Below are 13,271 nucleotides of genomic sequence, written 5' to 3' on the forward strand. Positions count from 1 at the left end.
AGAGCCAGTGTACCCAGTGGTCAGAGGGGGACCATCCAGATTACAACTCCTCAGATCCATAAGGGACACACTCAGAGGGCAGACTGAGTGAGCACCAAAGCCCCACTGAAGCAAGTCTTGCCCCAGAAGGGTGTCTCCAGCACAGAAGTTCTCCCACTGCAGACACAGCTGACTCTCACAGCCAATTGGCCTGGAGGTCAATTCCTCCCAGTGATAACTACAACAATCAAGGCTTAACTACAACAAGACTACAACAAGACTGTGCACAAAGCCCACAAAGGGGTGCACCAAGAGTGTCCACCTCAGGTAATTGGGGAGGCTGAGCCACTGGGCCCTATAGGACACCTAGCACATGAAGCCACTCTATCAACACAGGGAAGCAGCCAAAATGAGGAGACAAAAAAACAGGTCACAAATGACAGAAATGGAGGAAAGCAAACTACGGGATATAGAGTTCAAAACCATGGTTATAAGGTTACTCAAGAATCTTCTAGAAACTGCCGATAAATTTAGTGAGATCCTCAATAAATCTAGTGAGATCCTCAAGGATATGAAAAAGGACCAACTAGAAATTAAGCAAGTCTGATGCAAGAAGCATCTCCATCACTGTGCTATTTGTTAAAGATGAAGCAGGAGAGAAAATGTAGGCTGATTAAATGTGAATCCATCTCCTCTGTTCGAACAATAATACAAAAATAACTATTAAAACAATAACCCTGTTGAATATAGCTTATTTTATATCGCTAGCAGATTTATAAAATTACAGCGGAGAAAGTAATCTGTTATATAAAAATCCAAATAATCATTTATAGAAAAATGTGGCCATTATATTTCACTTTCAAGATCCATACAACTAAACAATGACTACGTTTTGTATAGAACTCAAGTATAGTTGAACAAATTGGTAAATGCAACGCTGGTTCTACCTGTACGGTTGGTAAAAACGCACAGAGTCGGGTATCTGCATAACTTCTCTTGATCTTGAAGATAACCACAGCCAAAGTTGACAAGTCTAAGAACATAAAGGGCAAAAAATGTTGGATGCATTTTAAAATCACTTCCCTTGCAAAGGATAGTAACCACTAAAATATACCTATAGAAGTAGAGACATGTCCCTGAAAATTTTAAGTATATACATTCTTTTGTTTAAAAATTCCATAAAACAGTTATTTTTTTAAAAAAAAAAAATACATGGTACATAAAGGATATGGTCTGGGAAACAGAAAAAAAATTATTTTCAACTTCCATTTTTTTCTGATTTACAGGACTGCATATGTTTCAAAATAAGCGCAACTGGACATTTATATATGATGAAATAAAGCTAGTAAAACATCGAATAGTTTGGGATTATCATTGCTCTAATTCAAGAAGACTTTCCTTTTTCTGTGCACTGATGGTGTTGTGTCTAGTTTTTCAAAAGTGTTTCATGTTTTTACTAAAATAGTCTCGGGGGGGTGGGGGGGGAATCACCTTTTGTGTAAAAAGGAAAACAGAAAAGATGTAACTCAATAGATTCAGTTGAGCTACAAGTGGATTGACCTCTTTGATGGCTACAGAAAGGGTTTTTATGTTTGATTTAAATGTGCTGTCTCTGACTCACGGACTCCTTTTATTAAATCACAGGGAGGAGCGTACTTCCGTGGATCAAAACAGGCAGAGACAGCTACAGAAATAAATGGCTACAAAAATCAGCACAATTGGCTTTACATGGAAACACCCTGTGTTCATGCTTGACAAAGCTGTTTCTATTCCCTATAGAAAACAGAAGGATAAGAGAAGACATGGAATATCTGACTATCCTTTTGTCTACATACAATAGATTAGGCATAAATATAACCATTCTGCCCACAAGTGTCTATGAAAATTAAGAGAAATCTTTGAACAACTTACTTAAATCCTGAGTCACTTAATGATATGTCCAAAGGTGCTTCAAACTGTCAAAGAGTCAGGAGAAAACAAACAAAAAATGACATTCAGTGACAATAGTGCTGAAGCCTGACACTGCTGTGCTCGCCTAATGATGAACAGCCCGTTTAACCATCATTGTCTTCAGAGGTTATCCTGAAGACACACAGCACAGAAAGCCCATCGGGAATATTTTGGAGCTTACTGCAATCACAAGATTCGCCTATATTTATTTCTCAAAGGGTTAATATTTGGCAAACTTTGCTTCAGATTTGAGTATCATAAACGGATTATATAATAAGCCAATTAAAGGGAGTAAACTTTTACAAGACACAGATGACCACATAAGGAAAGAACTGGTGTCTTTAGCAGGAGCATGGATGAGTCAAAAAGGGGGAAGGGGGAGGGGTGCAGGAGGAATAAATGAATTCTTATAATGGTATAATGCCAATCTAGACCAATATCAGTCCTCATCAGGAAAAATAATAATGTACTGTCCATTACAGATAAAAATATTTATGACTCCTCACCCCAAGGCTAGCATTCCAAATAGCTTTTTCAGGAGTCATGCTAGATTTTTACTAATTAAACTATGCCCTCTCACTGACCTGATTCTCAAATCCTCCAACTTCATAAATCCTTTGGCATCAATGACTTAGAAGACCACACCTATTTCCTTCTACTAATCCTCACTCTTACACTTGTTTCTTTCATGTGAAGCATTCAGTTATCAGAAATTTCCTGTGTATATTCATTGGAATTGCTATAGTGGTGAAGCCTTGAGATGGCAAGAACTATTTTACTTGTTCACACAACTGACAAATCGCACATCAAGCGTGCTAAAATGCTGTTAATGATGACAATTCTCTTTAAAAAGGGGCAGCACCATGTTAAAAAAATTTCCTCTAGCCCAGTCATTATCTGGACTTACCATTAGGTTAAAGTTCTCATCAGCACAAAACTGGATACATTTTAAGGTACTCCTTGATCTCTAAAAGAGGAAACCAAATAAATGACATTTTATCCCACTAAAACCAACAAAAACACAAGTTAAAAAAACAAAAGAGCATGAGAGAGAAAGAAGCAGCCAAGAAGCAAACAGTAATGAAAAGCTTTTCATTCTTTTCAATAAACCATCAATGAAAATGCAGTCACTGGTAAATTACAATAACGATAATGTCAAAATTCAATTGTACCTATGAAAAGGAGGGCCACCGGACTAGCTTTTACCTTCAGGTCAATGTAGTATAATCTCTGCTCTGCCGTATCCCATTGAGCCCAAACGAAATCCTCTGCTATTCTCTCTTTTGGGACATTGCCAGAATTTTTAATCACCTAAAGAGGCAAACAGATTTTAGAAATAAGAAACTATTTTAAAAGAAAAAAGATCTGGAATTCATTGTTAATTTGCATATTTTATCTAATACATATAAGTATTTCCACAGTTTATTTTTAGCAGCCTTCCCCTCCCCCCAACACATGCATATGGCAAGTCTTTTTAGAAAAGATTTAAGGCATCATTTCATTACTTGCTCTTCCCAAACACTTTATAATATACGATTTTACTCTATTCCTACTTTAACAGACAGGCTGGTGGTGTTGAAGGCAAGGCCACACATAGCACAAGTCAATAGCTAAGTTAATAGAGGAGCCAGAGCTTTCTGTTCTGGACATAACCCACTCGGGTCTCTGCTGACGAGGCCTTCACAGAGGCCGGGCTGCCAAGGGAAAACTTAGGCCCAAGACCAAGGCAAAGCTTCCCACCTCTGTACTCCTATGGCACTTTGGGATGCTCCTGTTACAGTTACATTTTAATGAATCCTCTAAGTCTCCCCAGTGAGCATGCACTCCTCTAGGCCACCTTCCTATTCTCAATGCCTTGTCTCTAGCACATAACAGTTCTCAAGGAATGCTTATTCAAAAGAAGGAAAATGAGATAAGGTATGTGAATTGCCAAGGACATTACAAGTTTAATGCAAGGAATTAAGTATTCACATCCCTCAAAATGCTTTATGTAGCACAAGTATTCTATATAGGGACAGATGAGTAAAGAATGTAGACAGGGCCAGGGAATGTCAGGGGGCGGCGGGGGGGGGGGGGGGGGGGGGTAGGAAAGAGACATATGTAATACGCTTTGTAATACTTTAATCAATAAAAAAAAATTTAAAAACAAGAATGTAGACAGGTTGAGGTAGAAGTGAGAAAACAAAAAGGGAACATAGAATGGTCCACTTTCTTTTTCTTTTTTTTAATGTAATAATTTGTTCTCTTTTTATTTATTTATTTTTTAATTTAAATTCTTTATTGTTTAAAGTATTACTTATGTCTCCTTTCTCCCCCATTGACCTCTCCCCTGCTGCTCCCACTCCCTAGCACATTCCCTCACCCCCTACTCTCCATGTCCATTGGTTATGCTTATACGCATGCATACAAGTCCTTGGTTGATCTCTTACCTCCCCGCCCTCTTCTGCCTTCCTCTGGGTTGGACGGTCTGTTTGATGCTTCTATATCCATTTTCATGCCTAAACCCTCTCTAACCCTAACAGGGATTTTGCGATTGAGGCTAACTTGGAACTTACGGAAGGCACAGGGCACGCAGAATCGTGCACCTCTGATTCTGGCTTGCCGATGCCCAGAGGCTAGAGGGAAGAGTCGCTGGAGAAAAATTCCAAGAGGGCCTGTTTGTCTCTAAACCTTGGAAAGCCATCTTGTTTCCATTTTCCTGAAAAATGTTAGGTTCAGATAGATTTGGGAACTCTTTCAGATAAAGGTATATACTGACAAGCTCTAGCTGGTTTGGCTCAGTGGATAGAGTGTGGGGGAACTGGTTTCATTCCCGTCAAGGGCACATGACCAGGTTGCAGGGCTCCATCCCCAGTAGGGGGCGAGCAGGAGCCAGGTGATCAATGATTATATCTCTCTCCTCTCCCTTCCTCTCTGAAATCAATAAAAATATGGTGTGTGTTGTGTGTGTGTGTGTTGTGTTTGTTTTTTTTTTTAAAAAAAGGTATGTACTGACAAGAACCTCATTACCAGAGTGTGGCAACCCGGGCTCACATCTCTGGAGCTATGTCATCTCTGAGTCCTGGTTTTGTTATTTCCTGTAAAAATGGAATGAGTATAACACCACCTCCATCACGCAGGAATGTGAGGAATGCGCGGAGCCGCACACTGCCTCACGAAGCTGTGGTCTAAGCCTTTAAGAATGAAGGCAGAAGTGCCTCTCACAGTAGGGCACACATGGACCACGGATGCTGAGGCTGCACCCTCTCGGCAGGGAGAAGCCTTTCTGGGCTGCTGACAAGTGCCCGCTGCCCTCGCTGTCTCTACAGTGTCTTCTTGGCTCCCAAACCCTCTTCCAACCAGCCAGTCCTTGGTCTATTGCCGCTCCCAGCTTCTGAGCCCTGCTTGTTTATTTACCTCTCTCCCCGAAATTCTCATCACAGGCTTTGGGATCTTGCCTTGTTCTTTCCTCTCCGACCACTGGCCGTGATCTTGCCCTCCCATCCACTTAGTCACTGGTGGCCCAGAGCTCTAGCCACACATGTTTTTCTAACCATAGATGGTCATGTTCCAGCCTGGCCTCTGGATATAAGGCAATCAATAGTAGATACATGCTAATAAATGTGATTTTCCATTTCAATTTTCTTCACATAACCTTAAAATTAAAATCTTCAAACACTAGTTTGATGCTGATTTAAATATTGAAGGACATTTTAAATAACAAGAAGATATTAACATCACAAATTGTCAAGAAAAGACAACCCAGTAGAAAAATAGCAAAAGAAAAAACAACTAAACAATGTTTAGAAAAATTCAAATAGCCAATAAGCATAGTAGATGTTCAAACTCACTAATACCAAGGGAAATGCAGACTAAAATATTAGCATCAACTTATACCCACCAGATTGGAATTTTTTTTAAAAAGACAAATACACCTATTAATGGTATGGATAGAGAAAAGGGTTTTGCTATACTTTGCTTTTAAAACTGTAAATTGTTACAATTTTTTTGAAAAGCAATCTGGCAAAATCTATTGACATTTATTAAAGCATCAACCCAATTATCCATACCTGAGGATTTAACCCTGAAATATGTGTACCAAATATGGAAAGCTATAGACACAAAAATGTTTGAGACAATTTCTAATGCAAACAAATAAAATAAGTTGGTAATCAAGTAAATGTACATCTGTGGGAAAATGGTTGAAAACTGTTTACATTAAGTACTTCTAAAGACAGTAAGTTGGAACTATTCTAGGTGACCTACAGGTCATTCCACAAAGTTGAGTGAGGAAGGAGTGAACAATAAACAAACCCCTGGGTGTGTTAGGGGAGAGGATGAGAGACAACAGACGTATAGAGAAAAGCATGATAGGATACATACCAGGTTGTAAACAAAAATAAAGGTGAGAAGGTGAGGGAGAAGTGGAAAACAAGCAAAAAAATAAATAAAAGAAAATTAAACTACATAAAACCCCAGCATATATGTTATGATCCCATTTATTATATATGTATATGTATCTATAGATAGAAAATTAGAGGAAAAAGTTATATATTTATTTAGAAACCTGTAAGGATACCCATGATATATTATGCAAAAGCAAACACAAAAGCAGCAAATTAATATATATGCTATAATTCTATTTTGCTAAAAAACAATTGAATCCTTGTATACATGCACCTGAGCAAGGCAAAGTTGTGGAAAGAGTCACACAGGCTGTCATTATAAGTTATCTCAGGAGACCAAATTAGAGGCTGAGATAGAGGTAAAGAGAACATTTAATCCATATATATATATATACATACACACACACACACATACATATTGGGTTTGTTGTTGTTATTAATCTTCACCGGAGGATATTTTTCCATTAATTTTTTTTTTTTTTTTTAGGGAGAGTGGAAGTGAGAGGGAAAGACAGAGAAAAACATTACTGTGAAAGAAATGCATCGACTGGTTGCCTCCTGCAAGAGCCCTGACCAGGGCCCAGGCTGGAAAGTAGCCTGCAACCAAGGTACATGCCCTTGACATGAATTGAACCCGGGACCCTCCGGTCGGCAGGCTGACGCTCTCTCCTCTGAGCCAAACCAGTTAGGGCTCCTTTATATATCTTGTATTAGTTCACATTTTACAACAGCAACACTATAAGTTGAAAGACAGCAAACAAAGAAAATATTGTTTCTATAATGTTAGCCTACTTTTTAATGTCTTTCATTGATTTTAGAGAGAAGAAGGGAGAGGGAGAGAGAGAGTGAAACATTGATTATATGGGGGATGGAACCCACAATTTGTATGTGCCCTGACCAAGCAACCTTTCGGTGCACAGGACGACACCCAGCCAACTGAGCCACACCGGCCAGGGCACATTAACCTTTCACCGTCTAGAAATGTCATTCTTGGGGGGTGGGGGGTGGGCTCTGAAACAAAAGGAACTTCAAACACTTACCACTCTATTTCCATCTTCTTGAATGACTTGGATATGAAATTGTTCAATATCTTTAAACAAAGAAGCAATAGAAAGATCATTTAACCTTTGTGAAAAACATGAGTGCTACTTTTTCACCTAACCATTGTGAATAATTTTTTTATTAAAAAAAAAGGGAGATTAAACAACTGACTGAAAAATATTATCACAGACAGTAATCTCACAGTAAAGGTTCAAAACACAACCTCCCTTTACAGTCTCTTTCAAGTCCAATATTTACCCTGCTCCTCAATATCAGCAATGCACACATAAACCTTTCTGCTCCCCTGAGTCCCCTCAACAAGCATTTGCCTCCCCTATACCGGTGATGGCGCACCTATGGCACGCGTGTCAGAGTTGGCACGCGTGTCAGAGTTGGCACGCGAACTCATTTTTTGGTTGATTTTTCTTTGTTAAATGGCATTTAAATATATAAAATAAATATCAAAAATATAAATCTTTGTTTTACTATGGTTGCAAATATCAAAAAATTTCTATATGTGACACGACACCAGAGTTAACTTAGGGTTTTCAAAATGCTGACACGCCGAGCTCAAAAGGTTCGCCATCACTGCCCTACACCATCGTTCTTATGTGCAACTAATAAGAGCTCATTTGTTAGGGTTTACTTGCAGTTTCCAAACACCAAACACCTGTTTGTATGAAAATATCAAATAGAAAACTCATAGAAGATATCGGGGAGGCTTTTTTATAGGGAGCAACTTCACATTAACAAAACTGAACATGTTGGGTGAATGTGTAGAGGTTCCCTTTCTCTCCGTAAGCAATTTAGATTCATTCATCCTACTTACCTTCTGCCAGTTCTAGTTACAAAAGTGTGAGACAGACAGCTGGGCAACAGCCCTTCTACAGGAGTCCCAGGTCTCAGATGGACATTTGTGGTCTGCAGAGCCTCAACACTGGTGAGTGGACCTCTAGAAAATTCAGCCATGGCCCCTACTTCAATAGGAGAGCCCACTCATGAAGTCCCACACACCACCTACAGATGCACTTACACTTCTCCTCTGAAATCAGTACCAGACGGGTCTCTGGAAAGGAACGACTGTCAACATGCGGGTAGAGGAACTGCAAAAAGAAAATCAATCAAAACCATGAGCAACTACCTTGCGTACACAGCTATTTCAAAAGCTGTATTTGATCACCATATTGCTACCTACCAGAGAAAGGGCTGGGAACCACAGAACAGTGCAGGTGAGTCACACATTTAGGCACGCACACGTTACAGATGGAAGCCAGCAGCAAAGTGGAACGCTTTCAGGAGCTCAGGGGGAAACTGACTGCAGGTCTAACACAATTCATTTAAATGGTAAGGCTAACGTGTAAGCTATCTCTAGAGACGGGGCTTCCTATTTGGAAAATGTGATTCTGAAGTCAATCAGAATCACAATCAGCTTTCTGTAACATTTGTACAGAAAGCTCTATCTCACATGGCACAAAATAAGAGCGATCAATACATTGGTTGTGCAACTAAACCCTAGTATTTAATTAGAGAGCTAAGTAAACGTACCCTCTGTTACAACCTCAAGTCCCACATCCAAGAGACAAAGCCAAACACAGCCAGGGACTTTCCAAGAAAGGACAGTGAGTCACCATATGGCATGTGGTGGAGGACTTGCAAGCCTCAAAGAATGACTGCCCCTGGGAAGAAAAGGGGAGGCCACCCCACTCCTCCTCCTCGGTGCTCTCCCCTATGTGACAAGCAGGCAGCCAGAAACCCATGGCCCGACGCTGTCAACTGTGATATGAGGGAACACTGGTCATGGGATGAGACCCCAGTGACTTAATTCTTTCATCATCAAAAGGTTTACTACAAATCAGCAGGTTTGTCTTGCAACATGAAAGCTTACTAGAGAAGATTCACCAGGGAATTTCATTTTTTCCCTCCAAACTTGAAAGCACACTGAAAGGACACAACGTTTAACGTCCCTATGGTATAGTTGGCAGCCTCTCTACAGACTAGGAACATTTTTTACAAACTATATATATATACCTGGTGTCCTAACTTTTCACAACGACAAATTGGAAATAGAAACGGTCAGTTTTAAAAATTATTTGTAGTCCGGTTTCCCTTTTAGAACTGAAAAACAAAACATTAACTATATACCATTCTTCATAGCAATAACTTCACCATTATAAAATAGATAGCAAGTGCAGAATTCTGCTACAAAAATAATACAGAATTGATTATCTCCTGACTTGTGAAGTGGGGCACATCGAGCAGGGTACTTTGAGTCCTGGGGAGAGGAGAAGCAAAAATGAGCGACACCACATGCATAACGGAAGAGTAGATGCTCAGTGTCTCAACACAAGGAGGTACTCCCACAGGAGATGGCCTGGCCTCCCCTGGGGCCACACAGGTGGCGGGGCCTCCCCTGGGGCCACACAGGTGGCGGGGCACGCTCGCTTAGGGCTGGACCTGGACGAAGGTGCCGTGGAGTTCTAACCCTCTGCCTGGTCCTCGTGCGGCAATCAGTGAGAACATGACTTGGAAAGTCCCACTTAGGTGTTGGTTGTCTTTCTTTCTTTTATGAAGCAACCCTAGAGCAAGGCCTAGAAGTCAGAATATAAATCAACAGGCTGCAGACACAGCTCCACAAAAACCTGCAAGGTCTGGGGTATTTTTTATTTTATTTTACTTTATTTTATTTTTTGCATTGTGAGTAAGAAGCTATAAAGACGTTAAGGAAATATTTATCTTCACAAATATGGAGCTTCGATTGTTCACAGCCATCATTGGAGAGCTCGCATGATAGGGGTGTAGGTGGGTGTGTAATTATCCACTGGAACTATCTGGAAGATGCACCTCATGCTGCAGGGGAACTCTCAAAGGGCACCCGGTTAGGATCCAAACCTCAGCTCTAGAAATGTGTGCCCTGGGTAACAAATTCTCCACCGTTTTGAACGTGTCTGCAAATGACTGTGAAAGGACCAGGAGTACTGGTTTTGGGTTACAAATAAATTTTAGCAGAATTTGTCAATTCAGGAGGAGCAAGCAAGGAGGGCTGCCTCTGTCTAGTCCCCGGCGTTGTCCACACAGTGCTTCTACGTCCACTTCACGGAGCTGATCAACTACGGGGTTAAGTCATTTAATCAGACAAAACATGATCCAAAAGAGACAGAGGAACCAGGATTATTTTAAAGATTCCCATGTTTGCAAAGGAAGAGCTGATAATTCCTGCCATACCATTTATCAGAGTGCTTTGAGGGTAAAATGTAACAAAGTATGTGAAGGCCCTTGGTAAACACCGTTGCCTCTAGGTTCAGGCCTTTTGATTAATGAGGTAAGTGTTAAATGACAAGCTCACTCACCTGAACCCAAACATAGCTATCCACTGCTTTCAGAACCTTCACATTGTTGACCGGGTGGATTTCAACCAACAGAGTTAAGCACTTGGATCCTACAAAGTAAAGGAGGCTTTTAGAAACGAAGACCAGAAAATCGCACATTATTTTCTCCACATAGGTCTGAACTTGGAAAATGTACATGTGTTGCCTGTTGTATCACACAAAGAAAAATAATTTTCTTAAAGTTGACTGTGACCTTTCTTAGAACCCCAAACAGACACAGAAAACATCATAAAGGAGAGGCCGGTGCTCACGGAGTGAGGAGCCAGTTCCTCCCATTCCTCGGCCACTTTTAGCGCAGCTTCACGGGCCCTCGCAGCTTCTAAGTCCAAATAAGACAGTTTACTTCAGCGTCACTCCAGCTCTGCAGCACCGTGGCAGGTGCGGTTTGTGTGTGGAAATACGAAGATACTCCTGATGCATGAACATGTTTGAGCTGACAGCACCCATCAGTAGGACGGGGACTTGGCTTCCCTCAGGAATGGGCGGAGCTGCTCTGATAAACACCCACTTATTTCCTCAGTGTCACTTTCAAGCAAATGTCAACAAAGATAGCAGCTAGGAGGAAGTCCTTGGACACAGGCTGTAATGGGATTATCGCAAATATCCAAATATAGGCCAGAAGTTCCCCTCCCTCAAGATTAAACTTCAAAAGGAGTTGCCTTATAGTTGAGCTCTTATAAAGACTACTGTTCTCTGGTACTTTCCAGTGACTTCATTTTGAATGACAATGTCTAATTTGGGGATAGCACAGCAGCCTAGAATGGAATCAAAGCCAGTTTTCATTCACTATTTAAGAAAGTAACCTGATAGTACTTTTCATTTAATTTTTTAAAAAAGGCAAAGAATGTAAAACAATTTCTGGGATAGTCCTCCTAATTGCAAGGACTGGACATCTCTATAACTTGCCTTTAAAGATTACTTACAAATCAAGACAGTGAGTGAGTTATTACGTGGGATCACAAATATATACAACAGAACAAGAAAATCAAATGTTGTTTGGTCAATGGGTACTTGTAACTTCGAATAAAAATCCAGGATCATACACTGATTAAAAAGGACTGTATTCCCAATAAATGGGATAGAATAAAGGTGAGGTGCTTTAGGAATTTGCCTGGTGACTCAAAAAAATGGTTCTAGGAATAAAAAAGACCATGGTGTCAAAGATGCTGGTGATGAAAATAGAATAGAAATGTTCTGTGAAATGTGAGAATGAAGACAATTATAATTGAAAAATAAAAAATTATTTTTTTAAATGTGAACATAAAAAGAAAAAGCAATTTTCCTTATTGAAATAGGAATATTTAGGGGTAAAATCGGCAGGTTTAGGGGATTTTTATAATTAAGGGGATCCATGGAAGAAACACAGGGCTACAGAGCTACAAAGGTTACATTTCCATAAGACAAGGAAGTTGGAAGCAGCAGAAGTTACATTTCCATAAGATAGGGGAACTGGGAGTAGCCAAAGGTCTATATTTACAAAATAAAGAAGAAGGGCCTCACATGCCCCATGTGAGATTTGACCTTTGAGCTCAGGAGTTGCTATAGTGACCAAATCAAAGGGGAATAGTGGCCAATCAGAGGGGATATTGAGGCACAAAAACCGTAGCCTTTATAAACTGGGGGAAAAGGAACTCAGTGAGACTCTTTCCCCCTCCCTACGTGGGAATTTGTGCTGTGGGACTCTTTCCTCCTCCCCACATGGGAGTCTGTACTTGTTCTTCAATAAATTTCCACTTTTGCTATACCATCTTCCATCAGTGGTTTCATTCTCTGACTCTGACAGACAAAGAATCTGGGGAAGCCATCCTGCCCAGGGGAAAACTGTGTGTTCCAGTCCAAAATTCCCATGTCGTTATTATTTTACTAGAGGCCCAGTGCGCAAAAATTTGTGCACTTGGGGGGTCCCTCAGCCCGCCTGCACCCTCTCACAGCCTGGGAGCCCTCAGTGGATGTCCACCTGCCAGCTTAGGCCCTCTCCCCTAGGGGATTGGGCCTAAGCTGGCAGTCAGACGTCCCTCTGGCAGACCAGGAGCCCTTGAGGAATGTCTGACTGAGCTGCCGAGGAGGCAGGAGAGGCTCCTGCCACCACCACTGTGCTCGCAGCCATCATCCTGTCTTGTGGCTGAGCCGAGCTCCTCCTGTGGGAGCGCACTGACCACCAGGGGCAGCTCCTGCATTGAACATCTGTTCCCTGGTGGTCAGTGCACGTCATAGCAACTGGTCTTTCCCAGTCATTCCACCATTAGGGTCAATTTGCATATTACCCTTTTATTATATAGGATGTTCTTTTAATTTGGTATAACGACATTAACATATTAAGTAGTGCAGCTGGCATCTGACTATTTTATTTCTTGCCCTAAAAGCTTATATATTTTAACGGGGGGAGAAAAAACTTTGGGGGGGGGGGCAGGCAGGGGAATCTTCTCAGTGGAAAAAAGGAATCACTTTATGTTTACCCTTTTTGGCAGTGAATTGTACCCAAATGAGATAACCAGCTATCAACTAAATTAACTTGCCTGAAAATGGGAGG

The 13,271-nt window shown here is 40.9% G+C and overlaps 1 protein-coding gene across 4 annotated transcripts in view; it reads right to left on the reverse strand.

Annotated features, from left to right (window-relative positions):
* Positions 1-13,271, reverse strand: part of LOC118666040 (gamma-secretase activating protein) — a 74,822-nt gene that overhangs the window by 43,271 nt on the left and 18,280 nt on the right. For all 4 annotated transcript variants that reach the window (XM_036327627.1, XM_036327628.1, XM_036327626.1 and 1 more), the window contains 7 exons: positions 10,703-10,791; positions 8,389-8,458; positions 7,355-7,404; positions 3,136-3,240; positions 2,837-2,896; positions 1,891-1,934; positions 927-1,012 (listed from right to left, as the gene is read on the reverse strand). In XM_036327627.1, coding sequence (XP_036183520.1) covers positions 927-1,012; positions 1,891-1,934; positions 2,837-2,896; positions 3,136-3,240; positions 7,355-7,404; positions 8,389-8,458; positions 10,703-10,791 — 504 coding nt within the window. The remainder of the gene's footprint in view (positions 1-926; positions 1,013-1,890; positions 1,935-2,836; positions 2,897-3,135; positions 3,241-7,354; positions 7,405-8,388; positions 8,459-10,702; positions 10,792-13,271) is intronic.

This window comes from Myotis myotis, unplaced genomic scaffold, assembly GCF_014108235.1.
Source record: "Myotis myotis isolate mMyoMyo1 unplaced genomic scaffold, mMyoMyo1.p scaffold_m19_p_11, whole genome shotgun sequence".
NCBI lineage: Eukaryota > Metazoa > Chordata > Mammalia > Chiroptera > Vespertilionidae > Myotis > Myotis myotis.